General features: G+C 45.3%; 2 protein-coding genes and 1 long non-coding RNA gene across 7 annotated transcripts in view; 2 read left to right on the top strand and 1 right to left on the bottom strand.

The window, feature by feature from the left end:
* The window catches only part of plekhm2 (pleckstrin homology domain containing, family M (with RUN domain) member 2), a 73,552-nt gene extending 65,178 nt beyond the window's left edge, over positions 1-8,374 (top strand). For all 4 annotated transcript variants that reach the window (XM_038821645.1, XM_038821642.1, XM_038821644.1 and 1 more), the window contains one exon: positions 231-8,374. In XM_038821645.1, the coding sequence (XP_038677573.1) occupies positions 231-368 (138 nt within the window). In that variant the 3' untranslated portion in view covers positions 369-8,374. The remainder of the gene's footprint in view (positions 1-230) is intronic.
* On the bottom strand, positions 6,369-27,679 carry LOC119979433. The gene is made up of 2 exons (XR_005463719.1): positions 27,203-27,679; positions 6,369-6,853 (listed from the first exon to the last, which is right to left on the bottom strand). It is a non-coding gene; the product is annotated as an uncharacterized LOC119979433 (long non-coding RNA).
* The window catches only part of LOC119979430 (solute carrier family 25 member 35-like), a 34,939-nt gene continuing 21,183 nt past the window's right edge, over positions 13,924-27,679 (top strand). Inside the window, exon 1 of one of the 2 annotated variants that reach the window (XM_038821653.1) lies at positions 13,924-14,394. In XM_038821653.1, coding sequence (XP_038677581.1) covers positions 13,993-14,394 — 402 coding nt within the window. In that variant the 5' untranslated portion in view covers positions 13,924-13,992. The remainder of the gene's footprint in view (positions 14,395-27,679) is intronic. The other variant, XM_038821652.1, reaches the window with a different exon arrangement.

Below are 27,679 nucleotides of genomic sequence, written 5' to 3'. Positions count from 1 at the left end.
TGATCTCAGCCGTGATAATGGGGCACTTTATTTAGCCTCAAATGCACCTCCCCCCCAACTTTCAAGGTTTGAGATGGGAGAAGGGTGGCCAGGTACCTGCTCATGATTGCTCTTCCAATATCTCCAACTATAATTTGTATGATTTACGGATGAGGTTTAGACTTGATTATGATTCTTGCTTTTTTCCTCAATAGTTCCACATTCTGACTTATGCTGAATGTCCTTTTCAGGTGGATCTACCTCTGAAGCCACTTCAGGATCCCTCCATTCAGAAGAAATGCACCGAAGCAGTCCTGCTTATTCGGGCCATGTGGCAGCGAAGCGACAGTTTATCCCGAGGACGTGCTGAGCGTGATCCATGGTGTTGAACGCCTTGGAACCCCGGCCATGGGGTGCAGGAATGCTGCAGGCATCACTCGCTCACTTCTGTGTTTCCGGATATTGTGTCCGACCGAACGCACAATGTTACTGGAGGTGTAAAGAGGAATTCAGGAGGTGTAAAGGAAATAGTACCAATCTGACTACACAAGCCCACAAGTCTTTGGAAATCCCTTGACAATGTCAGTTATTGGAAAAGGTGAAGAGAAGGATAACAGAAGACGTCTTGAATGGAAGCCTGCCTGTTGAGCTGGGTCGGAAATGTACTTCCATACTTCAGATTGTGAAACATCTGTATTCTCGATGTATCTGTCTCGCTTCACTAAGAAGTATTGACTATCCCATCTCTGAAAGCTTGTGGTCTAACTGCACGGATGTCTCCAGCATTGAGTATTCATGAAGAAACTATTGGACAAAATCAATTTTTTTCTTCTCGAGCGAAGTACAACAACTAGTGTAAAGACCAAGGAAGCCTGAGAAACACTTCTCTCCGAAACACTACCTTTTGTTGCTGGGTGGCCCACCTCTGCTTCTCGTATGGAGCAAAGCGACCGTTCCAATGTTATCACATCCCAGGCTCTGAACACATGTCTTGAGCTTCAGTTGTCACATCTGTATCTGAATGATTTGGGGATTTTTTTTTTTACTCCTTGTGGCCCTGATGTAAGTGACTAAAAAGACTGAACATCATCATCTGATATATAACCATCGGCATCAGGTCTTTCCAGAACTTTAGGAAGTAATTTTTATAGACAAGAATGCTTTTTTTAATACTTGTACTATTTAGATCTGACTGCACACCAGTCACTTTTCAACGGCACCACTTAATGTTTAATCTGTACATAAGTTTTAACAATGTGCTCCCCTGACATTAGTGTCTATAACAGCTTAGTTTGTGTTCTCCTTCCTAGTAAATAGCGAATCTTGCACAAGATAGTTTGTTAATGGAGTCTCTCGTCCTGTCCAGATCTGGTGAAGCAACCACTGGATCCTCTCCTTTAATTCTAGACTGTATTGGATGTTGTTCAAATGAAAGTCTACAATGACCGATTGGATTCGATAACATCAACACCAGACTGACAGCCTTTTTACTTCCCAATTAGTTACCCGGAGTTGGATTTTCCCAGTATATATCTGAACAATTGTGTGTAAGAAATGTCAGGAAGAAAATGATTGTCGACCCGTAACTCAAAGTAGATATTGTGGTTTGTTAATCCTGTCACAAGTGCAGAGTTTACTCCAGCAATATCTTGTGTATTTTCCTAAACAGTTCATTCAGTTGAGGTGGCAGCTTCCAATCTGGAAGCAGTCCCATTGCTGAGATTGTAGTATTGTAATAGTGTGCAGATGACAGCAGTGTTTCCAAGAATTCTTGCAGAGCAGAAACCTCTACAGCGGCATGTCTGGAGGCCTCATAGGCAAAGGCACCAACTGTTGTGCCACTAACCCTTCCACATGGGCCAAACGGCCCAAGCCTGTGCTGACCTAGCAAATCTGTGCTGTTATCAGCCAGTTATTATCTATGTAACAAAACCATATAAAACTCTCATATTCTTTTGCTGCCACTGGGTGCTGTGAAGACATTAGTGTATAGTATAGTGTTGGTGTCCCCCTTCTCAATGTTACATTAGCTTTTTGTAGTCTATCTGTTCATTAGCTCATCTGCGTATTCTTAGTTCCTGTGAATGGAGCAGTGAATGTGGACACTGTCTTCAGTTTTTCTCTTGCAATTCCCAGTTCCTGAATTCTGGAGAAATGTGGGAACGTTCCGAATTTAAGTAGAATTTGTCGTTTGGACAGTTAATAGTTTTTAGCTTAATGGAAACTCATCTCGGTTTGTTAGCATGCTAGTCATATACAGTCTTCTGTTCTGTAATTGAGGATTATGTTTCACCCTGGTGACGCAAGATTTTTTTTTTTTATTCATTCATTGCTGGCTGGGCCAGTATTTATTGCCCATCCGTGATTGCCCACATTGGAGCAGGAGTCACATGTCGGCCAGAGCAGGTAAGGATGGCAGATTTCCTTCCGTAAAAGACATAGTGAAGCAGATTTTTTTAATGATAATCGACAATGGTTTCATGGTCACCGTTAGACTTATCATTCCAGAGTTTTATTGAATTCAGATTTCACCATCTGCCATGGTGGGATTCGAACCCCGTCCCCCACAGCATTACCTTGCATCTCTGGATTGCTAGTCCAGTGACAATATCACTACGCCGCTGCCTGCCTAAGATGGATCACTTAATGAGTGACTGGGCCTATATAATTATAACCACCCAGAGCTGACAACCATGAAACCAACATCTTTGGGATCTTTATCACAGCAATAATCAATACCCTGTACCCCAGCAAAGTTCATGCTCTCAGACTCTGTATTTTAGTATAAGGACCTTCAGGATAGGAAGGTGGAGGGCAGCACAGTGACGCAGTGTTTAGCATTGCTGCCTCACAGTGCTGAGATCCCAGGTTCGATCCTGGCTCTGGGTCACTGTCCGTGTGGAGTTTCGTCCCCACAACTCAAAGATGTGCAGGCTAGGTGGATTGGCCACGCTAAATCGCCCCTTAATTGGAAAAAATGGGTACTCTAAATTTATTTTAAAAAAGGATAGGAAGGTGGTGAGAAAACTATTCATTTTCCTTTAAAGTCACTAATTCCTCTAACCAAACTCTATCTGACCTTCCCCAGTGTTCAAACAAAGCATTAGTGGCAACCCTTCTGAAGATAACTTGAGAAATATTTAACTCTTATAATCATCGTTGTAGAACTACTCAAACTCGATTGGTCAATTCGAAGATCATCTGAATAAACTCTGGTTGGCCAAGGTCAAACCTCAAAGCCTGTAATCCCATTGTTTTCTACACATGAATGGACAGAAAGAGTTGCATTCAGTTGTGGGGGAGTGGAATAAGGGAGCATGATGCAAAGAGAACATTTATAACAGCAGAAATTCTAAGCCGTGCTAGGTTCTTAATATACATAATCACAGCTATTTAAAATGCAAGCACTTCAGTCAGTATGCATGAACGTGTGGAATAGTCACCAGGGTAGAACAGTAGAGGAAAATGTTCTGACTTGTGTGATGGAGAGACTTATTTTTTTCTCTGGGTGGACAAGTAGGTTAGGTTGAATGACCTTCCTCAATAGCCATATGTTCTTGTGTGAAGCCTATTAATTCATCACCTTAATTTATTTGATTATTGGCACTTCACCCCAGCCTTATACAGCTGAAGAATGCTTTGTCAAGGCACTCTCCAGATCTGGAAAGGCAGAATGTAGAATTGTACTGCTGCGTGGTGTACATGATGCGCAGCACAAACTATACAACATCCACCGTAACACTTTACTGATGTCCTGTAGATTGGGGTGAACTGGATTTCTTCATGGTCAAAGGAGGCGGTTGATTGTACATGAGAAACAAAACTGTGTCCTATCTGGACAGATTTTTGAAGTGTGCATCGCTGGGTGGCCTGTTCCTTATGCTATGGTTACATTTTAAAGGCAAAATAGTAAATAATAAACACAGAAGCTAAACCCAAAATACCACAAAGCCACAGCAACAAACCTAATCCATCTAATTAATAAAGACATTAAAACTTTGATAGTTGTTTTGCAAGGGCCAGTCACAGTATAATGCACCAAGTTTGGAAGGACAGCATTAACATTGGACTGTAAATTTTCAGAAGACTACAGGTGCAGAAATATAACTTCTTACTTGAGTGCCTGATATGCGTAATAAATCTGTGCATCGCTTGGGCAGTTTGTAAAAATTAAACGCGATGTGTTCGCCCTGTTTTAAGGAGCCGTGGATTTGCACTATCTTTGTAAAACTCTGGAGCAACTGTAAATGCTGCATCTGGTGTCAGTAGCAAAAATGATCATTCCAAACTCACTCTAAAGTTGATGCATTTCACAAATAAATGGGAACGTTTGCACTTCAGTCATTCATTTTGTACTGATCAAAGTGAACGGCATTGGTGATCAGAAATGGAACACCGTATTAAACCAGGGGTTGTCAATGCTGCTTTTGTGATCGCAGTGATTGGGATTTTGAAACAGAATTTGTGATAAATTTGAGATTATTTTGAGCAAACTCTTAACTATTATAACAATTATAACTATTATTTCAGGACTCATTGGCTGATGTGCAGTTTTTTTAAATAGATTTTCTTCTTTTATTCTGGCTATAAAATGTTGTTCAAAGTCGAATGCCAGACTTCATCTACTCCATCCTGAGGCTCAGCAAGTTTAATGGAGTTGCTGAGCCACACAGATCAGGAGGATCCCAAGTTCAATCCCTGCTTTATGCTCAGATGGCTGATCTCTGGTAGAGCCATAAGTGTCCTAAAGTTTGCTTCAGGGGCCTAGAATGAGGGGTGGACATCTGCTGAGGTTTCTACTCCTGCCTAACACTGGAAAACAATGTGTGCAGATCTTTGAGAATCTGGCTATAGTCCAGTAATGTTATTGATGTTCACCGTCATGTCTACCAGCGGCAGGACAGCACGGTGGCACAGCGAGTAGCCCTGCTGCCTCACGGCGCCGAGGTCCCAGGTTCGATCCCGGCTCTGGGTCACTGTCCATGTAGAGTTTGCACACTCTCCTCATGTTTGCTGGGTTTCGCCCCCACAACCCAAAGATGTGCAGGGTAGGTGGATTTGCCACACTAAATTGCCCCTTAATTGGAAAAAATGAATCGAGTACTCTAAGTTTAAAAAATAAATGTCTATCAGCGGCAACTGCTGATGCGATTGTACCAGAAATGGATAAACATTGCCCATAGAATTAGAAACAGTAACAGATCATTGCTGATGCTCACGGAACTCTACCTAGCAACAGGTTCTGCATGGATTTATACCCAACAATAAGTATGTACAGCATTCAAGGCACTGTACCCAGTTGACTGCATGCTGGCATCCTTTGGAGATGTGCAACAACCATCATTAAGCTTGATTCAGTGGTGGAACTCTGACTTCTTTAGGTCATGAGTTCAAAGCTTACTCCAGAGTCTGAGAGCATAATCTTCTCTGACATCCTGGTGCGTACAGGGGAATGCTGTATTTACATGGTGCTGTCTTTCAGGTGAGATGTAGAATCACTACCCCACATGCCTGCTCAGGAGGATGACATTTTTCAAAGGAAAACCGGAGTGGTTTGTTTTGAGTCCGGAGCAATGCTTATTGTTAACCAACACCATCAAAACCAGTTTAACTGACACTTTATCCCATTGCTGTTTGTGGGAACTTGCTATGCTGTTGTTTTTGTCTGCATAACACCAGTGACTACTCTTCATAAAGTACTTCATTGGCCATGAAACACTTTAGGGCATCCTACATCTAAGGACAGAACTGCAAGTACGTCCCTCTATCTTTTAGGTAGGGAAGTGAAATATTGTAAGATGGGAACTACACAAATGGTTGTAATGTGAAGATTCCTCGATATGAAACACGTCCAATCAGATAGTACACTAGTATCATATTACGCTCATTATATTGGGGCATCACAGACCTAATAAAGTCTACAATTATTTTATAACGGTTTTAAAACAAGAGGGTAAAAGTTGGTGATTTAGGATCATGGGTTCATCAGGTCTGGGGTCAGTTTGCATTCCCACAGGGCTGGAAGTCCAGTTAGGAGTTGGTGGGCAAGACCAATGGTGTGGTAGGGTTGAGATCTTCTACTGTGGGGCTGGTTCAGATGGAAGCTAAGGGTGCAGTTTACCCTCTGTGCACACATACACAACCACCACGTGTGCAATGACAGTATTCAAGAATTTGTAGTGTATTTTGTTTAACATGATTCATCACCTTCAGAGAAACGTACGAAATGCAGTGTAGCCGAGCCCGCCTCTTGAAGCCTTTATACTGTGGGGTACCCATATGCAACCTTGGTTGTCATTTTTGGTGTGTGTATGATGGGCACTTGGTCCGTACTCATTTGTTACTGAACACACTCATTGAATTAAATGTGCAAACCAATCGCCTCCTGATCTCTTTAATAAGATTTTATTTCGATTTACATTGTAGATTTTCTTGTAACTCCGATCTGGAGGACAGAGATTAAGTGATTCTGGAAATAGAAAATACCACCGTATGTTGAACTAGTGTGGACTAAGTTCTGTTGAGCAAATTGAATTATCAGTGCATTATTAGAGTAAGGTTTTCAAAGAGTGTGCGCAGATGAAGGTTAGCTAGTAATTAAAAAATATTTCCAAGTGCATTGTAACATAAAATGACCAGTTGTTTTCATGTTGTGGGAAGTGATGTTGTCATGTGCAATCATTTCTAGTTGTGATCACATTGTGTTATTAATTACTGTGATCCATTAGCAGGACAATTGTTGTTCTTCATGGTGATTCTAACTCTGCACTAAGATCCGTGGCTAATCGGTTGATGTGAGGATCTTTTATTCTCTGACTTGGATCAGGGGCTGTTTACAATCTCGCAGAGTTGGATTCAGACCAGCCTTGTACTTCTGTGTAAAAAAAAAAAAGAAAAAAAAATATTTTGCTGTTGCCCTCAGTCAATTATCCAATTGTTATGTGACTTAGATGTGCTGAAGTTAAAACCTGTACACCACCTGGTAATGTACGTATGCAATCTAAAGAAACGTACATGGCACAAATTTCAGGTGATAGCTACATAATCTGTTTACAGCAAAAAAAAGTTACATTATAGAAAAGTTACTCATTGCATTTAATCAAAAAACAAACTATTTATCTTTGCCTTGAATCCAATCCATCAACTGCACCTGTAATATTTAAAAATCACTCCTAAAGACCAGAAGTCGAACGATTCTAGATCTACTGCATCTTTCAATTTTGAGATCCTTACTAGTTTAACTTGTGAGGGGTTGTAGCTAATAAATTGGCCCCAGGTCTGAGCCCTCGATCTCCGTATGATTAAAAATGTGATGCCTTATTGTGAAAATGTTGCACCATAGAATTCCCACAGTGCAGAAGAAGGCCCATCAAGCCTACATTGAGCCTCAAAGAGCAGTCTACCCAGTCCCTCACCCTATCCCCGTAACCCCACCTAACCTGCACAAATTAGAACCGCGAGCACAGCAAGACTGGGAAGAAAAAGGTTAATTTTAAATTTATGGTCAAGACCGTTGTTTTTCTCTCCCAATTTATTTTAAAAATCCCCTAAAAGACCAGTACAATATCTTGATTTAATTTTAAAAAATCATTAGTTCTGGCACAATGAGTAAATTTCAGCTCAATCTCTGTGACTGGTGAAGATAGGTGCTTGAAAATTGGCTCTGCCCCCCACCCCCCAAAAAAATGAACAAAATGAGTGTGTATTTTGCCTCTAATTGGGTGTAAAATATTGTTTGCAGCACTGCTCAGGGAAAAGTCACCTTGGTTCAGTTTTCCTGCTGCCAGTCTACAGATGTTTACATCTGCTGCCCTGCCCGTAGTATATTATTCAATGATAGGGCAGCACGGTGGCAGGGTTAGCCCTGCTGCCTCACGGCGCCAAGGTCCCAGGTTCGATCCCGGCTCTGGGTCACTGTCCGTGTGGAGTTTGCACATTCTCCCCGTGTTTGCGTGGGTTTCGCCCCCACAACCCAAAGATGTGCAGGGTAGGTGGATTGGCCACGCTAAATTGCCCCTTGGAAAAATTAATTGGGTACTCTACATTTATTTTTAAAAAAGAATATTATTCAATGATGATACTGGTGTGAAACGAGTAAAACAGAAATTGACTGGAGGAGACTGATCATCTATTATATCACTAATATTGAATATTACAACTTTTGATTCTTAATTGAGGCATTAATAATACGACAGGTCTTTAAGGAGACATTTCACTACTTGTACAATGTACTCTAACCTAATGGTGTGTATATTAATGTTGCAGCCTTTAGGAACCCCAGTACTGATGATGCTTATCAATGCATGTTTTGTGTTTATACAATGTAAATGCAGTGGTTATTGTATATAATTTGATGTAAATAGAATGGAATTAATAAAGGTATTGGCCTCCTTTTTCTTGGTTGTCGTCAAAAATATTCTATTTGTCCTGCTCTTTATCTTTTTTTTAAAGGTTTAGCTATCTCCGCTTATTAAACTTGATGTGCCGACAATTAAACTAACTCTTTGGGAACATTCCGGTCGCCTTTCTTTAAAGAAAAGAAACAACAGAGCTAAGAATGGCCAGGGCCACAGTTGGAAGAAGTGGTTTGTTATGACATGCTGCAACAAATGCTATGAATATCTACATTAGCTCTTGCAGTGTGAACTACTGCCCATGCATATCCCTAATGTTTGGCATTTTCCCCACCTCCAGGACCTTTATATGCAGTGTGTGAATCTGGATGGTTCAGAGGATTAGACACTGACAATGTCACCAATGAGATTTGGATTTAAATCCAGCCCAGAGTAATGGGATGAAAGCCTCTGGTTGAAGGTTTACCAGGCTGATTGCTGGGATGGCGGGACTGTCATATGAGGAGAGATTAAATTGGTTAGGATTACCTTCATTGGAGTTTAGAAGAGTGAGAGGGGATCTCACAGAAACGTATCAAATTCTAACAGGATTAGATGGGGTAGATTCGGAAAGAATGTTCCCGATGGCGGGTGAGCCCAGAACTAGGGGTCAGAGTTTGAGGATAAGGGTTAAACCTTTTAGGACTGAGGTGAGGAGAAATTTCTTCACCCAGAGAGTGATGAATCTGTGGAATTCACTGCCACAGAAAATAGTTGAGGCCAAAACGTTGTGTAATTTCAAGAAGGAATTAGATATAGCTCTTTGGGCTAAAGAAATCCGAGGAATATGGGTGGAAGGCGGGATTGAACTTGATTTTTAAAAAAAAATTTAGAGTACCCAATTCTCTCTTTTCCAATTAATGGGCAGTTTAGCGTGGCCAATCCAACCTACCCTACACATCTTTGGGTTGTGGGGGTGAGACCCGCGCAGACACGGGAAGAATGTGCAAACTCCACAGGGACCGGGGTCAGGATTAAACCAGAGTCCTCAGTGCTGTGGTGCAGCAGTGCTAACCACCGTGTTGTCTCCCGCCCCCCCCCCCCGCCCCCATTTCTATTTTCTATGCATGGAAAGATCTCTGAGCTTGAAAAATTAGGTGTAGTGGGCAGCACGGTGGCGCAGTGGTTAGCATTGCTGCCTCGCGGCACCGAGGTCCCAGGTTCGATCCCTGCTCTGGGTCAGTGTTCATGTGGAATTTGCACATTCTCCCCGTGTCTGCATGGGTTTCGCCCCCACAACCCAAAAGATGTGCAGGGTAGGTAGATTGGCCACATTAAAATTGCCCCTTAATTGGAAAGAATGCACTAAGTTCTTTTTTTAAAATTAGGTGTAGGACCTATGTGACAAAGATCCCTCTAATTCTACACTTGCAATCTCACTGACTAATTACAAGCTGATTTGGTGTGGGAAATGGAAAAAAAAAGGTCCCAATGAAGTAGAGGGTATTCCTCGGGGCAGAGATGTTGGTGCAGTGTTTGAAGATGTATTAATGTGTGTTTTACTCCTCAATGCTAACTTTGTCTTTTTTTTTTAAATCCTGGAGTCCTCCAGTTGCCTGGTTTCCCAACCAAGAGAAATAGCCCTAACATTTACCACCAGCGTATCAAGTGCGTGTTTTACGAAGCCTGTAGCAGCAAAAGGAAAAGATAGAAGATTCATTGGAATAATACTAGAAGGAATATTTATGAAGAATGGGGAGGCATGTTTTCAAGGATTGAGGCTATAAAAACTCTGATGCGTTGAGGGTAGGATGGCGGGCCCCTTTATACAGGTTGGTGAATTTAGGGTGGATAACTAAACACTAAATTTGTTTTTATTTTGAAGGAAGAATTGGGGTAAAAAAAGGTTTTCATCACTTAGATGAATATCATTTGGAATTTAATTAATGTAATCTCTGTTCCAGTAAATAGAGACACAGATTGAGTCCCATCCCAACATGTGGTTTAATTCAGTAGAAATTCACTAAAACAATAAGAATATAGCATGGAAGAGATGTGAGGGAGCAGGTGGACATTTGAATGGTATGTGCAGCTCCAGTTCGTTGCTATTTTGCTATCTTTTAGTGGAATTTAACTTTACGTATTTCCAATTCTCTGAGAGATTTCTGTATACTTGTTTAACAGTGGCGATATGGCCACTGGGAATTAATATTTAACCAGCACAATACATCCGTAGCACAGTGGGTAGCACTATTGCTTCACCAGGGTTCCAGGTTTGATTCCCGGCTTGGGTCACTTGTGGAGTCTGCATGTTCTCCCCGTGTCTGCGTGGGTTTCCTCTGGGTGCTCCGGTTTCCTCTCTCAAGTCCCGAAAGATATGCTGTTGGGTAATTTGGACATTCTGAATTCTCCCTCCGTGTACCCGAACAGGTGCCAAAATGTGGCGACCAGGGGCTTTTCACTGTAACTTTATTGCAGTGTTAATGTAAGCCGACTTCTGACAATAAAGATTATTATTATTATTATGTTTAGCGAACCAAAATACTGCAGGTGCTGAAATAAAAAGAAAATGGTGTAAAAACGCAGCAGATCTGACAGTATCTATGGAGAGCGAGAAACAGTTAACATTCCGAGTACAATACAATATGACTTCTTTGGAGCACAAGGCTTCCGGACCATGTGCTGAAAAATTGGATTAGAATTTAGGGGCGGCACAGTGGTCAGCACTGCAGCCTCATCGTGCCAAGGACTGAGGTTCAATTCTGGCCTTGGGTGACTGTCTGTGTGGAGTTTGCACTTTCTTCCCGTGTTTGCGTGAGTTTTTTCCGGGTGCTCCAGTTTCCTCCCACAGTCCAAAGAGGTGGATGTTAGATGGATTGGCCACAATAAATTACCCCTTGGTGTCCAAGGATGTGTAGGTTAGATTAAGGGGCTTATTGGGATAGGGTGGCTATATGCGCTTGGTGTGAAGTACTCTTTCAGAGGGTCGGTGCAGACTCAATGGGCCAAATGGCCTCCTTCTGCATTATAGGGATTTAGTCGGAGTTTGATGGCTGCCGCAGACACAATCGGCCGAGGGGCTTTTTTCAGTGCTGTAAAACTTGACACTTGTATCCCTTTTAAACTCTGATGGAAGATTTTTTTGAAAGTTTGAATAATTATATTTTTGTTAAAGCTACAGTGGATGTCGGAATGTGTAGCCTTTCTCGATCGAAAATTTGGATACCAGTAGAGCAGCTTTCTAAAATCTGGATGAAAGAAATGTTTGTGGAAGATGGTTTCTGGGTGATGTCCTGCTTACATGTGTTTACTCTTACTGTATGACACAGGTAGATGGGTTAGGAAGGTCCAAGATCCGTCTTTTCCCTATGTTAGGTAAGGCAGCAACTGGCTCGACAGTCAGCCTCAATATCCATGTGTTAGAATGGGGAACATTTAGCCAAAGATCTTACTCTATAGTACCCTCTTGTAACTCAAGTGATGCCAAAATTTGCATGGCCACAGAGGTGCTGCCTTCACTTGTAGAGGAGGAGGAGGAGGAATGAGTACCTGAGGACCTATGCTGCCTTGATGTTTTACTTAACCCAAAGTGAATTACTATTACATCCTCCCTATTACAAAAATGCACCTCCCTTCACTTCCATTGAAGGACAAGGCAGCAGATACCTGGGAACTTCACCACCTGGAAGTTCCCTTCCAAGCCACACCCCATTTTTTTTGTTGATAAATTTAGATTACCCAATTATTTTTTCCAATTAAGAGGCAATTTAACTTGGCCAATCCACCTACTCTGCACATTTTTGGGTTGTGGCGGCGAAACCCACGCAGACACGGGGAGAATGTGCAATCTCCACACGGACAGTGACCCAGGGCTGGGATCGAACCCGGGACCTGTGCTAACCACTAGGCCACCGTGCTGCCCTGCCACACCCCATTCTAATGTGCAATTGTATTGCTGTTCCTTCACTTTTGCTGAGTCAAAACCCTACATAACAGCACTGTCTGTGTACCTACACCACATGGACTGCAGTGGTTCAAGGAGGTGGCTCAGGAGCACCTTAGTGATGGACAATAAAAATGCTGACCTAGCCAAGGACGCCCACGTCCCTTAACATAATTTTTAGGAATGCACCATCTATCTGCCCCAGCTTCTCTACTGCTGAGTTCCTCATCCATGGTTGGCATCACCAGATTCAGCTATTACAATGATCTCTTGACTTGTTCCCTTCTCTCCACGAACTGAAGCTTGCTGCCTGGACAGTAACCTGAACCAAATCCCATTTATCCATCGTCCCCTTCACCACTTCCAGGTGGTGAAGTTCCCAGGTATCTGCTGCCTTGTCCTTCAATGGAAGTGAAGGGAGGTGCATTTTTGTAATAGAGAGGATGTAATAGTAATTCACTTTGGGTTAAGTAAAACATCAAGGCAGCATAGGTCCTCAGGTATTCATTCCTCCTCCTCCTCTACAAGTGAAGGCAGCACCTCTGTGGCCACGCAAATTTTGGCATCACCATTCCCAGTCCAAATCCATCTAATTTTAAATTCCCATCCTCCTGTTCCAATCCCTTGTCCAGTAGGAACTACTTCTCACAGAGAGTGGTGAATTTGCGGAACTCGCTGCCCCATTGTGCGGTGCAATTTGAGTCATTAAATGGTTTCAAAGAGGAGATAGATATATTTCTGATTTTTAAAATGGGTTAAAGTATACGAGGAACAAGTAGGGAAGTGGATTTTGAGACCAGGAAAAGATCAGCCATGATCTGAATAGCAGACCAGGCGCGGAAGAGCTGAATTGCCTACTTCTGCTCCTAATTCCGATGTCCTACAGTTCCTCTACGTCTCTCCCAACCCAGCTATCTGCAGAAAACTGAGCAACTCTACCATTGGCAGATGCGCCTTCTGCCACTGGGCCCATCCATTGCCCTTCAAATTCCCTTCACCCTCTGAAGACAAAGTCATATTTGGACTGGAAACATTAACAGATGCTGCCAGAGCTGCTGAGTATTATTTCCAGCACTTTCTAGGTTTATTTATTCAAATCACCTTCATTAACCTCTGCCAGCTCCTCCTTTCCTTTTGCATGTTGTTGAAGGGGGTGGGTCTAGTCAGTTTGATTAAAACCCCTGAAATTAAAGCGAAATGTACTGTGGAATGCTGCCGATCTGAGACTGGGATTTTTCCCCAGCTTTTTAAAACAAAGGGCAGCAGTGGAGAGAACACAAAGTTAATGGTTCCAGACCAAATAGAACTCCGGCTCAGAGTTAGGTGAATTGGACGTTCTGAATTTTCCCTCATGTACCCGAACAGGTGCCGGAATGTGGCGACTAGGGGATTTTGACAGTAACTTTGCTGCAGTGTTAATGTAAGCCTACTTGTGACAATAAAGATTTTTTTTCATAATAAAAATTGCTCTGGTCTGGAAGTCAGTTTCTTTGAGTGAGATGACAATCCTGTGTTTTCCTTTGAAATATAAATAAAAGTCTCCACAGTAAGTTGTGGAGAGGGGCAGGTGCCGGCTGCAGTTTGCCATTGGTGGCCTGGCTGGGGGTGTGTGCGCTCTGGGCGTTGCCGGGTGATGATTGATGTGTTTGCCCGGGTACCAGCTGCCGGTGCTGGGAGCAGCGTCTGGGCTCCAGCCCCCTTCCGCGGGCCGCCGGGGGGGACCCTTGCAATCGGGCGATGCAGCAGCAGCGGCGGGGCCAGGCGCTGGACTTCGCGCTGGGCGGCGCGGCGGCGGCCGGAGCCTGCGTGCTGACCAACCCGCTGGAGGTGGTGAAGACTCGGATGCAGCTGCAGGGCGAGCTCCGCGCCCGGGGCTCCTACCCGCGCCTCTACCGCAACGCCTTCCACGCCCTGGCGCTGATCGGCCGGGAGGACGGGCTGCTGGGGCTGCAGAAAGGGCTGGCGGCCGCCATCCTCTACCAGGCGCTGATGAACGGCGTCCGCCTGGGCGCCTACTCGTGGCTGGAGGCGCTGGGCTTCACCCGGGACCAGGGCGGCAGGGTCAGCCCCGGCTGCAGCATCGCGGCCGGGGCGGCTGCTGGTGCAATGGGCGCTGTGGTGGGCAGCCCGGCCTATCTGGTGAGTCAGGTGGTTTTGGGGGTTGTGGTCCTGTTTTATGTCTCTCACTGATGGAAGGACACTGACCTCAAGCCCTTCCCTCTCACAGATGCTGCCTGACCCTCTGTGCATTCCCACCTCTCTCTGGGCTCTTTATCTGCTTCCAGATCTCCAGCAGAATTTCGTCTTGTTATCCCCCCCCCCCCCCCTCCCCCCTCCTCCCTTCTCTCCCCAGTAACTAGGTTGCCGAAGCCAATTCTGGACAAAAGTGGCAGTGTTGCCAACATCCAGCATTGCTTGTCAATAACACACCCTGGGGTGAGGTGTGGCCACCAGTCAGATGCGTCCACGGTAGCACAGTTGTTAGCACTGCTGCTTCACAGCTCCAGGGTCCCAGGTTCGATTCCCGGCTTGGGTCACTGTCTGTGCGGAGTCTGCACCTTCTTCCCGAGTCTGCGTGGGTTTCCTCCCACAGTCCAAAGATGTGCAGGTTAGGTGGATTGGCCATGCTAAATTGCCCCTCAGTGTCCAAAAAAGGTTAGGTGGGGTTACGGGGATGGGGTGGGGGTGTGGACCTGGGTAGAGTGTTCTTTCCAAGGGCCAGTACAGACTCGATGGGCCAAATGGGCTCCTACTGCACTGTAAATTCTATGAAGGGGGGGAGGGGGGCACGGTCAGATGCGTCCCCAATAGAAACAGATGGGTGGTATTTTAAAACCAGTTGTGGGGAGGATAGGATTAGTTTGTGATTGTTAGGGTTGAGTGTCATTGATATTCACTTGGCGTGGGGGGTTGTCGCCTGGAAACTGACACAGAAAAAAACTCAACAGAAATTCATCAAAACTGCAACTAAGCGGAATCCATCCCCCAGCCCGCAGCGAACCTCAGACTGCAGCCTGCTTTTAAAAAAAAGCTTATTATCAGCTACTTATTGAACTTTGCTTTGTTCACATCCATTACTGCTGATCCCGCTTTTGGGCAGCTTGGTGTTATTAACTGTAATCTGGCTGCTGTTATCTGGGCTTCTGAAACACGTCCTTCCTTCCACACAATTTAACCTCGCACCTTTCCACTCGCCACCATCAAAGGAACCTTTGAAATGACAACGTCAACAGTGCTGGCTGCCAGGGCGTTTCACCTGCGGTTATTTTATGAATGTAACGGGGAGAGGGGGGTGAAAGATCACGGAGCCAATTTCCTGCCGCCTGTTAATGGCCTCAGAAAGGAAAATATCAAATTGTTCGTGACCCCAAAACAGAGAATACTGCGCAATCTCAGCGGGTTTGAGAGTCTCGGTGGGGAGAGAAATAAGGGAGGGAGGGAGCGTTTCGACTCTGGATTTGATACTAAAACTGGGGAGAACTCCAGCATCTGCAGTAATCTGATTTTATTCCTAAACCACCTTGCTCTGCAGCCACGCTTTTCGCTTTATGAGGTCCCACTTCCCAATCTAATCTGCTGTTTTGCTGAATAAATACCTTGGGGGCAACGTCGCTTCGTTGCTCTGGGTTGGCAGCTGTCTCGATGAGTATGTTTCACTTCTGTGGTCACGGGTCAAATACCCACCAACAGTTCATTTCATTTGAAGGACAGCGGACCCTGAGGGGACAGTGAAGAGGACACACTGACCCATGTAGTTGGTGGGATTAATCAGCTTGATCCTATCAGTGTTATTTGTAGTGCACTGCCAAGTTTTCCATATGATTATTCCCTCTAAATTGTCCCAATACACGCGGTCCCCTGTGTGGAGGATTCCAGGGGAAGGTTCAATTCCCTTAGTGCATCATCAGTTACACCTTTCAGCTACAATGCCCCTGTCTAAATAAATTTAGAGTACCCAATTCTTTTTTTCAATTAAGGGGCAATTCAGCGTGGCTGATCCTCCTACCCAGCTGCTTTAGTAACTTCTATAAACCTCGCTCCTGGACTCGCTCATTTTCTACTTCCCATTTTAAGGGTGGCACGGTTGCACAGTGGTTAGCACTGCTGCCTCACAGCTCCAGGGTCCCGGGTTCAATTCCGGCCTCCGATGACTGTCCGTGTGGAGTTTGCATTTTCTCCCCGTGTGTGCGTGGGTTTCCACCGGGTGCTCCGGTTTCCTCCCACAGTCCAAAGATGTACAGGTTAGGTGGATTGGCCATGCTAAATTGCTACATCGTGTCCAAAGGGTTAGGTGGGGTTACAGGGATAGAGTGGGGGCGTGGGCCTAAGTAGGCTGCTCTTTCCAAGAGCCGGTGCAGACTCGATGGGCCGAATGGCCTCCTTCTGCGCTGTAAATTCTAAGGTTTTGCCCTCTTCATATTCTTGCTCACATTGTGCATACTCTCTCGGTCGCCCAATGTATTTGAGCTCTGCAGCAATGGAAGCTGTCGGATAGGAGAGATGACATTAAACAAAAGATAGTGGGTTGCCGACACAAGAGGTTGGGTTTTAACTGTCTGAAGACTGGCGGGTGACAAGAAGACAGAGGGAGGTTTTGTGGGCCTTTTTATTGAGACTAGGTACATGAGAACAATTATACATAGCTAACAAGGGAAATGTTGAAGAGAGGCTGGTTAGGCTGGGGTTGTTTTTCTTGGAGCAGAGAAGGTTGAGGGGGGACCTGATTGAGGGGTACAAAATTATGAAGGACATAGATAGGAAGAAAAACATCAAAGCAAATGACTGCGAGATGCTGGAATCTGAAACAAAAAGGAAGAAACATTTCCCCTTAGTAGAGGGGTCAATAACCAGGGGGCATAGATTTCAGGTAAGGGGCAGGAGGTTTAGAGGGGATTGGAGGGAAAACATTTTCACCCAAAGGGTGGTGGGAATCTGGAACTCGTTGCCTGAATGGGTGGTAGAGGTGGGAACCCTCACAACATTTAAGAAATATTTAGATGAGCATTTGAAATGTCATGGCGTACAAGACTATGGACCAAGTGTTGGAAAATGTTATTAGAATGGATGGGTGCTAAGGGCGGCATGTGGCACAGTGGTTAGCACTGGGGCTACAGTGCTGAGGACCCGGGTTCGATCCCAGCCCCAGGCCACTGTCCGTGTGAAGTTTGCACATTCTCCCTTTGTCTTCCCAAAAGATGTGCAGGGTATGTGGATTGGCCACGCTAAATTGCCCCTTAATTGGGGGGAAAAAAGCATAATTGTGTACTCTAAATTTTTTTTTTAAAGAATGGATGGGTGCTTGATGACCAGCACAGACACAAAGGTCCAAAGGACCTCTATCTGTGCTGTAAAATTCTATGACTTCTTCATTTGTAGCAGGTCGCCCTTTTGTTCAATTATATAGAAATTGATTTCCCCGGCAGCAGTGGCTATTGCAAGGAGCCCATGTTGGAGCTGTCCATGTGACGATTCTGGAAGCAGCAATTAGTGCAAGGGGTCCAGAAGCAGCAACATTTGGGAGGAATGTGAATTGGTGTAAGAAACCTCGTTAGTAGCTCTCGGTATGAGGGGGCCATGGTAGCAGAGATTAGTGCAAGAGCCCAACAGCATGGATGAGTATAAGACCTAGCAATAGCTGCTGGTGTGAAGAATCACAGTCGCGGGGGTCAGTTTATGATTCCTAGGGGGAAGGCTGCTGTGGTCACTATGTGTAGGGTCATGGAGAATCTTCATGTCAACATTTATAACATCACCACAATGGCCCCACAGCAGATCTCCACCCTCCCCTCTATCGTCGTACTCTCAAGTTACTCCCATTTAACGAAATGCAAAATACTGGAAATCTGAAACAAAAACAGAAAATGCTGGAAAAACTCAGCAGCTCTGGCAGTATCTGTGGAGAGAGAAACCGAGTTCACGTTTCGAGCCCTTATGGCTCTTCTTCAGAGCTCTGAAGAAGTCACAGGGCCTCGAATCTCCACGGATGCTGCTTGACCTGCTGTGTCTTTCCAGCATTCACATTCTCTGTTTTCAGCCGGCCATTTTTCTCTGACAAAACCGAGCTGGTCCTCATACTGATGGAACCAAGTAACAAGTTCAACCGGTGTTACAGAATTTACTGTGAAAACCCTAATGCTCGTTTCTTCCTGTGGTATTTACATCGGCAAAGAGAATTTTTAGGACATTAGAACTGGTTTTATCTCTGCTACTTACAACATGCACCAACAACTCTGTATTTAACAGGCATCACACTATGTTACATATTCTAAAGCACTTCATAGCCCATGAATACATTTGAAGTGCTATTACAGTGAGTATGTCAGTAATGGGCGGCACAGTGGTCAGCACTGCTGCCTCACAGCTCAAGAGACCCGGGTTCAATTCTGCCCTCAGCTCACTGTGCGAAGTTTGCACGTTCTCCCCGTATCTGCGTGGATTTCCTCCGGGTGCTCCGGTTTCCTCCCCCAGTCCAAAGCTGTGCAGGTTAGGTAGATTGACCATGGTAAAATGCCCCTTAGTGTCCAAAAGATTAGGTGGGGCTACTGGGTTACAGGGATAGGGTGGGGACGTGGGCTTAAGTAGGGTGCTCTTTAGGGACCTGTTTATTGGCGGGAGGTTTGCGGGCCTGGGGGAACTGGATGATAAATTTGGGCTTCCCCAAGGGAACATGTTCAGATACTTGCAGGTAAAGGCGTTTGCTAGGCGACAGGTAGAGGGATTCCCTTTGCTGCCCTCGCAGGGGACGATGGACAGAGTGCTTTCGGGGGAGTGGGTCGGAGAGGGGAAGGTGTCTGACATCTATAAGGTAATGCAGGAGGTGGAGGAGTCGTCAGTGGAGGAGCTGAAGGGTAAATGGGAGGAGGAGCTCGGGGAGCAGATAGAGGACAGGACTTGGGCGGATGCCTTGGAGAGAGTCAACTCTTCCTCCTCATGTGCGAGGCTTAGTCTCATCCAATTTAAGGTGCTGCACCGGGCCCACATGTCCGGGACTAGGATGAGTAGGTTCTTTGGGGGTGAGGACAGGTGCTCCAGATGTTCGGGGAGTCCAGCGAACCACGCCCATATGTTTTGGGCATGCCCAGCACTGGAAGAATTCTGGAAGGGGGTGGCGGGGACGGTGTTGAGGGTGGTTAGATCCAGGGTCAAACCAGGGTGGGGACTCGCGATGTTTGGAGTTGCGGTGGAGCCGGGAGTGCAGGAGGCGGAAGAGGCCGGTGTCCTGGCCTTTGCGTCCCTAGTAGCCCGGCGGAGGATCTTGATGCAGTGGAAAGATGCGAGGCCCCCAAGTGTGGAGACCTGGATCAGCGACATGGCGGGATTTATAAAATTGGAACGGGTCAAATTTGCCCTGAGAGGATCAATACAAGGGTTCTATAAACGGTGGCAGCCTTTTCTGGACTTCCTGGCTCAAAGATAGGTAGCTTGGTCAATAGCAGCAGCAACCCGGGGGGGGGGGGGGGGGGTGTTCCTTATTGTAGTTTCTATTATGTAACTAAATACTGTGTTAATTTGCGTTGTTGTTAATATGCTGTGTTGTTCATGGAGGTGGGGGCGAATGTTTATGATTGCTATTATTATTGTTATTTTTGGTATTTTATTATGGTTCGTTGTTGTATAAATTCAAAATTTTTCAATAAAAAAGTAGGGTGCTCTTTCCAAAGGCCGTGCAGACGTGATGTGTTGAATGGCCTCCTTCTGCACTGTAGGGATTCTATGATTCAATGACATGACAGCCATTTTGTGCATAGTAAGGGCCTGCAACCAGATACCTGCTTTTGAATGTCGTTAGATGAGAGAGGGATGATAGCGAGTATGTTGGCACGTCAGCCTGTTGTTCAGTGTCCTGTGCAAATTAGGCAGGCACACATGACTCCTATCATTGGGTGATTGACAGAATCAGTCCCCAGGGCTTAGGATTCTTCCAGCCCAGTTCCTGGTATTTGGACAATCGTATAACAGTTATCAGAATCGGCACGCAATAGTAGCCACACAAATCCTTAAAACTGGTTGGGAGAGTTGGTAAGGTGTGAAGGGGTATGTGTGTTACTTGGGTTTATAAGTAAAAGGAATGGAATTTAAATGCAGAAAAATCACGCTCATGGTTTATTAATCACTGGTTCGGCCTGAGCTGGAGGATTATGGACAATTCTTGGCTGCCACACTTTTGGAAAGGGGTAAAGGCCTCAGAGAGAGCACAGAGAAGGATTACCAGGAATTTAAACATTAAGTTCTGAGGAGAGTTGGGCAGGGTATGACATTTCTTCTCGAAACAAAAGGGTACAGAGGAGATTCACCAGGATGCTGCCTGGACTGGGGGGCATGTCTTATGAAGAAAGGTTGAGGGAGCTAGGGCTTTTCTCACTGGAGCAAAGAAGGCAGAGGGGTGACTTGATAGAGGTGTACAAGGTGATGAGAGGCATGGATAGAGTGGATAGCCAGAGACTTTTCCCCAGGTTGGAAATGGCTGTCACGAGGGGACATAATTTTAAGGTGATTGGAGGAAGGTATAGGGGAGATGTCAGAGGTAGGTTCTTTACGCAGAGAGTGGTGGGTTTGTGGAATGTACTGCCAGCAGAGGTGATAGAGTCAGAGTCATTAGGAACTTTTAAGTGACTCTTAGACAGGTACATGGACAGCAGTACATTGAAGGGGTGTAAGTTAGGTTGATCTTAGATTAGGATAAATGATCGGCACAACATCGTGGGCTGAAGGGCCTGTACTGTGCTGTACTGTTCTATGTTCTAGAAGGCTGAGTGTTGACCGAGTAGATGTTTTCAAGATGGTGACAGGTATTGCGAGAATAGTCAGAGTAAAATTATCCCCCTGGCAACTGGGTCAATAACTAGAGGTCATAGATGTGACATCATTAGCAAAAGACCTGGGGGCAGCATGGTGGTGCAGTGGTTAGCACTGCTGCCTCACGGCGCTGAGGACCCGGGTTCGATCCCGGACCCGGGTCACTGTCCGTGTGGAGTTTTCACATTCTCTCCGTGTCTGTGTGGTTCTCACCCCCAGAACCCAAAGATGTGCAGGGTAGGTGGATTGGCCATGCTAAATTGCCCCTTAATTAGAAAAAGTTAACAAAAGACCTCGAGGAGAGAGATAAAGAGAACATTTTTCACGCAGAGTGGTCGGATTCTGGGATAGTCCACCTGAAAACACAGTGGAACCGATTCCAAAGATCATTTTGAAAAGGAGCTTGACAGCTACTAGAAGTTGAGGAACTTGCAAGCTTGCATATAAAAAGCAAGGATATGAGACGAAGCATGGCTCTTACAAAGAGCCAGCTCAGACATCTGCACCATTATTTTCTTTGCTTCTTTAGATCTTGCTGGTGGACAGTACTGAAAGGCTATCTAGTTGTATCTGGTTTAAACCCAGCTTCTCTCCATACAATTGGGCATCCCTAAATACTGACCTTTGTCAACCTATCCCTAAGCATGATGGCCTTGGTTAAATGGGATATCTTCCTATAGGAGCAAAGGGTGCAACTTGCTTCGGCCAACCATAAGCTTGAGTTTCTCAGTTTTGAGACTCAGATATGGTCATAATCTGCCACAAGAGACTTATGGGGTGGGAATGATTGTCTTCCCCATGTCTCTTGTGGAATACGAGTATCCTCGTCAAGGGGGAAGCGGGTGAAACCCACGCAAACATGTCGAGAATGTGCAAACTCCACATGGACAGTGACCCAGAGCCGGGATCGAACCTGGGACCTTGGCGCCGTGAGGCAGCAATGCTAACCACTGCACCGCCGTGCTGCCCTTAGCATCGCCTGTTAAGACCAGGTTGGGAACTACCCAGAGATGCGTATGCCTTGTAAATAAACCTACATTTTTTTGATACAACTCACTGTGGACTCTACATGACTTCATAAACGGGATGACTTTATGTCGCTGTCCTAAACCCAGCTGACTGAAACAAAAAGTTGAACACTTAATTCTGTAATAATTTAAATAGACGTGGCTACAGAATTAACCCAATGCTATTCCCCACCCCCAGGTTTAAAAACCTTTTGATAACAAGCCCATCTGTAAAATGATCAGAGTATTTGTTTAATCTCCCTACAATGTTGCGGTTTGGTTCAATGTTGGTGCCTGATGGATGGAAGCAGGGCAATCCTCAGCAGGTGTTCATGAGGCGTGGTTAGCCAGGGGACAGAGAAGAATTTTGGGGTCTGTTAAAAGTAACTCCAAGCAGTTAATCACTATCCTGCTTGTCACATGTTCCAGTTGCGGATTCAAATACATTTTCCAGAGTTTCAACCAGCAGAAGGATAAAAATTCTGTAGATTCAAGTTATATACACAGAACTCTTTTTTAGTATAAATTTAGAGTACCCAATGATTATTTTTTTTCCAATTAAGGGGCAATTTAGCGTGGCCAATCCACCTAACCAGCTCATCTTTGGGTTGTGGGGGCGAGACCCGTGCAGACATGGGGAGAATGTGCAAACTCCACATGGACAGGGACCCTGGGCCGGGATCAAACCTGGGTCCTCAGCGCCGTGAGGCATCAGTGCCAACCATTGTGCCACCGTGCCACCCCTTGGTTCACTTCGTACTCAGTGAGGAACTTCCAACCTGTAGTCAGGTACACCATCTTCCATTGAAAGTGGCAAAGACCCTTACAACTATGTTCAGTGCCCTGTGACGGGCAGCAGAAAACCAATCAGGGTTCCTGCTCCTGATCGCTGAGCAGTTACCCTACTGGAAAGCTTGCGTGTGTCAAATTGTGTCCGGGCAGGATTCAAGCTCAGCTGTGATGCCATCGCCTGGTTGACTGACATGTGGCAATAACTGCTTGAGTTTACACATGAAGAATGGTTGGATTGACGTACTGGAGGGTGGCTAGCGCCCGTAGACATGTATCCCCCGAAGAATCAGTGCCTCCACAAGAGGAGAAGACTAGGTGAAATATAACAGATCTTTAATGGAACACAAATATGAACTTAATCTGTTTGCACAAAATTTTGGGGGGTGAAATTCTGCTGTGTGTAAATTGATGCAACCTTGAAGTCCACGAGATGGGTGTAGCTACTCCTCCGGGTCTGCATCAGTTCCAGAAGGCTGCTCACCACCAACTTCTCAAGGGCAATTAGGCACGGGCAATAAATTCTGGCCTAGCCAGTGATGCCCACGTCCCGTGAATGATTCTTTTTTAATGCAGCTCCCAGGGTGTACACCCTGAAGTCAATTGAAAGGTATTTGCATGTGTACCAGTTTCTCTGTAAATTGGAAGTGATTGCTTTTCTTCCTTGGAGTTAGTTTTGTCATATGCACGTCATACATGTGACTTTTTAATAGTTAGATTGAATGATGCACTTTTCGTAGACTGGGAAGTATATTGCTGTATACCGTAGAATGCTCAATGTATCATTATTTATTTCATGGTGTGGTATTGCCCCTTTAAGCCAATAGTATTGAATTACGGTTGAGTAAATTTAGCTCGGCCTAGGGACAGTCAGAGATAAATTTTGTTTGGGCAAGGAATATTTGCCAAGTGCAATGTGTTTGCCTATTTTGGGCTGTAGCTCAGAAGTACGCATCATTTTAAGTCTGTTTTGATTCTGTAACTACGTGTCAGGTCAAGAATAAGGTGCTTGTGCCCGCTTCATACCACTTTAATTGTATTGGTAACAAGGCACTCATGACGTCGCCCACAGAGAGTCGAAGGTTGTGCGTTTGCAAAGGGAGACTGTGTTGTGGATCATTGAATGATAGAATTTACAGTGCAGAAGAAGGCTATTCGGCCCATTGAGTCTACGTCGGCCCATGAAAGAGCACCCTACTTCAGCCCACACCTCCACCCTATCCCCGTAAGCCCACCTAACCTTTGGACACTAAGGGGCAATTTAGCATGGCCAATCCACCTAACCTTAACATCTTTGGACTGTGGGAGGAAACTGGAGCACCCGTAGGAAATCCACGCAGACTCAGGGAGAAAATGCAAACTCCACACAGACAGTCACCCAAGGCTGGAATTGAACCTGGGTACCTGGAGCTGTGAGGCAGCCGTGCCACTGTGCCGTTATGGATGTGTGTATTGTTGGGGGATGGGGATGGTGATTGCACATCTCAAATCAGAGCATTTGAAATGAATGTTCTGGGAAAGCTGCCCAGAGTCAATGAAGCAAGTGTTGTTTGATTGATTCTTGGAAAGTAAATAATTTATGTTTTCTTTACCCATTACAGTGAAATAATTAATTCGATTTTAAAGCTTCATAATTACATTTTGCTGAATGATGTTTACAAATTCTCAGTGCAGACAACAAAGGCAGATGTTGTTTTCATCTTCCCCATCTATGCTCTCATTTGGGAAAACAACCACTTAAATCCTATTCCCGCCTGGGAAAAGACTTGCTTTGAGTTGTTGCTGTGAGCTCGTCCAAGCTCTCACAAGAAACCTCCAAAACACTTGCTCCGTTGACTCGACACATTTCCCACAAAATTCATTTAAAATACTCTTATTCGAACGGTGCAGCCAGCATCTCCCCAACATCCTCTCCACATTCACGTTGCAGCATCCCTTTCCAATTGCATGGCCTCTGACTCAATCTGAATAACATCCTAGGAGCCTCGAGCTACTAAATGAAAAAATAGTTTGCCACGGCAATAACACAGCCACCTTACGCTTGATGTCACTCGGTGTTGCAGAATCAAGACTATCTTAATTGCTGAATAATGTCCTGGGGAACGCGCGCACATCTGTAGCTCTACCAGCTCTTCAGCCAAGAGTGATAGTCCCAGAGAGAATTGCAGTGCAGCCCCAGGCTTTTGAGAAAGGCTGAGGCCTCCGAGTGAAATGTTCATGCAAATACACTCCAGGATCTGTATTATAAACAGTTGTTTTATAGTGGGATGTGTCAGTTTTACATTTTATTTTAAGCACAATTGGAAGCATGCACACTGGGAAACCACAGCTTATGATGCGTAGGAAACCTGCATTTCCGAGGAAATAAGAAGACACTTGCATTTGAACAGCACGTATACCAACCTCGTGGGCAGCACAGTGGTGCAGTGGTTAGCACTGCTGCCTCACGGCGCCGAGGTCCCAGGTTCGATCCCGGCTCTGGGTCACTGTCCGTGTGGAGTTTGCACATTCTCCCCGTGTTTGCATGGGTTTCGCCCCCACAACCCAAAGATGTGCAGGGTAGGTGGATTGAACACACTAAATTTCCCCTTAATTGGAAAAAATGAATTCGGTACTCTAAATTTATTGTTAAAAAAGAAAAGAAAACCTATACCAACCTCAGGATGTTCCAATATGCTCGACAATCAATGAATCTATAGTGCAGAAGAAGGCCATTTGGCCCATCGAGTCTGCATCTGCCCTTGGAAAGAGCACCCTACTTAAGCCCACATCTTCACCCTATCCCTGTAACCCAGTAACCCCACCTAACCTTTTTGAACACTTAAGGGCAATGTAGCATGGCCAATCCACCTAATCTGCACATCTTTTGACTGTGGGAGGAAACCGGAGCACCCGGAGGAAACCCACGCAGACACGGGGAGAACGTGCAGACTCCGCACAGACAGTGACCCAAGCCGGGAATCGAACCCGGGTCCCTGGTGCTGTGAAGCAACTGTGCTAACCACTGTGCTATCATGCCGACCAAAGTAGCGTTTGATGTATAGTCGCCATTGTAATGTAGGAAATGTGGCAGCTAATTTGTGCACAGCAACATCACCAGTAACAATGTGATAATGAACTGGTGATCTGTTTGTGATGTTGATTGAAGGATAAATATTGGACAAGACACCGTGGTGAACCCCGTTCCTCTTCTTCTAACTAGTGGCATTGAACCTGTCGCATCCAGCTGAAAAGGCAGGCAGGGCCTTGGTCAATATCTCATCTAAAAGACTGACTCCCTCAATCTCACACTGAAAGCAGCCAATCGTCTGGGTAATCAACAGCGTGGGGTCCAAGCACCAGATGTAATCTCCTCAGACGATGAACTCTGGCTAAAAGAGGAATTCATCCAGCCATAATCTAATCATATAAACCATGGGCCTGGAATCCACTAACCGTGACCATATTATGGTAACTGGCTGGAGAGCAAGGATCATGTGACAAGCCAACTAACCCTCTTTTGTGTTTAAGAAATTGCCTTTCTCCAGCTCATGGAACTGAGGCAGAAGAGATGCTGAAGAGGTTGTGAAACCACTCGAGTCATCACCCTCCCAGATGCACAGTAGCACAGTGGTTAGCACAATTGCTTCACATCTCCAGGGTCCCAGGTTCGATTCCGGCTTGGGCCACTGTCTGTGCGGAGTCTGCACATCCTCCCCGTACGTGGGTTTCCTCCGGGCGCTCCGGTTTCCTCCCACAGTCCAAAGATGTGCAGGTTAGGTGGATTGGCCATGATAAATTGCCCTTAGTGTCCAAAATTGCCCTTAGTGTTGGGTGGGGTTACTGAGTTATGGGGATAGGGTGGAGGTGTTGCCCTTGGGTAGGGTGCTCTTTCCAAGAGCCGGTGCAGACTCGATGGGCCGAGTGGCCTCCTTCTGCACTGTAAATTCTATGATAATCTATGATCTGCATTCTGTAACTTGTGTTTGTGAGTGAACCTTAGTGCAGGTGTGCGTGGAATTCAGAGCGTTTTTATTATTTTTATTTAGACTAGGTTAAGTAGAATAAATATTGTACTTTTTTTCTTTTATAAAAATCTTAAAGAAAATATGTCTGTGTGTCTTTTACGGTCACTGCACCTGGAGAGTAAAACAGTTCCTGCATTGGCAAGCATTCCCTTTTAATTTAAAGCCTGTTGTGATCAAACAAGGAGAGGGAAAAGAGGGCAGCCATTCCAGTCCTCCTCAACTGATCGGAACAGTGAGGGACAAAATATCAACGCCCAAAGAGAGGCATCCCCATCTTCTCCGGGGCAACCAACTCTGGTCTTGTCAACATTGCCCAATAAAAATCATTTCTAAACGGCTGGAACAAACCTGGGCTTGTGGAGGTGACGGCGGTTGTTTTTTAAGGCAATCCCCTCGCACAGCGGTTTCGACTCCGTTCTCTCCAATGTTATGGAAGAAGAAACCCGTGAGTATCTTTGAACAACTCCATTAATATCCATGGAATTCAGTGCTTCAATCTAACCTCGGGCTATATGGCAGCATCACGGTTGAGCTTTTTGCTGCTGTTTTAAGTGTGTGGCCTGTTGTTGAGCGAGCTGCGATGCTGTTAGACATGGTGTGCGGGATTGACTGATGACTGCCAATCATCTGAAACATTTGTTAAAATTGAGTCCAAAGTGGTTTTGCTCATTAGTCTGAGGGAGCCTATTTCAGTTCAAAGTCATTTCTACTTGTAAACCTCGCCCATTATGTTCAGGCCCCTGGTCAGAGGTTGCTAACCAGACGTGAAGGGTGCAGTGACCCAGTTTCCATGCACACGTGGCGATTGTTCCTGCTGCTCCTTTT

This window comes from Scyliorhinus canicula, chromosome 16 (genome assembly GCF_902713615.1).
Source record: "Scyliorhinus canicula chromosome 16, sScyCan1.1, whole genome shotgun sequence".
NCBI classification, from domain to species: domain Eukaryota; kingdom Metazoa; phylum Chordata; class Chondrichthyes; order Carcharhiniformes; family Scyliorhinidae; genus Scyliorhinus; species Scyliorhinus canicula.
Note: the sequence above shows the minus strand (reverse complement) of the source record. Positions and strands in the feature narration are given on the sequence as shown.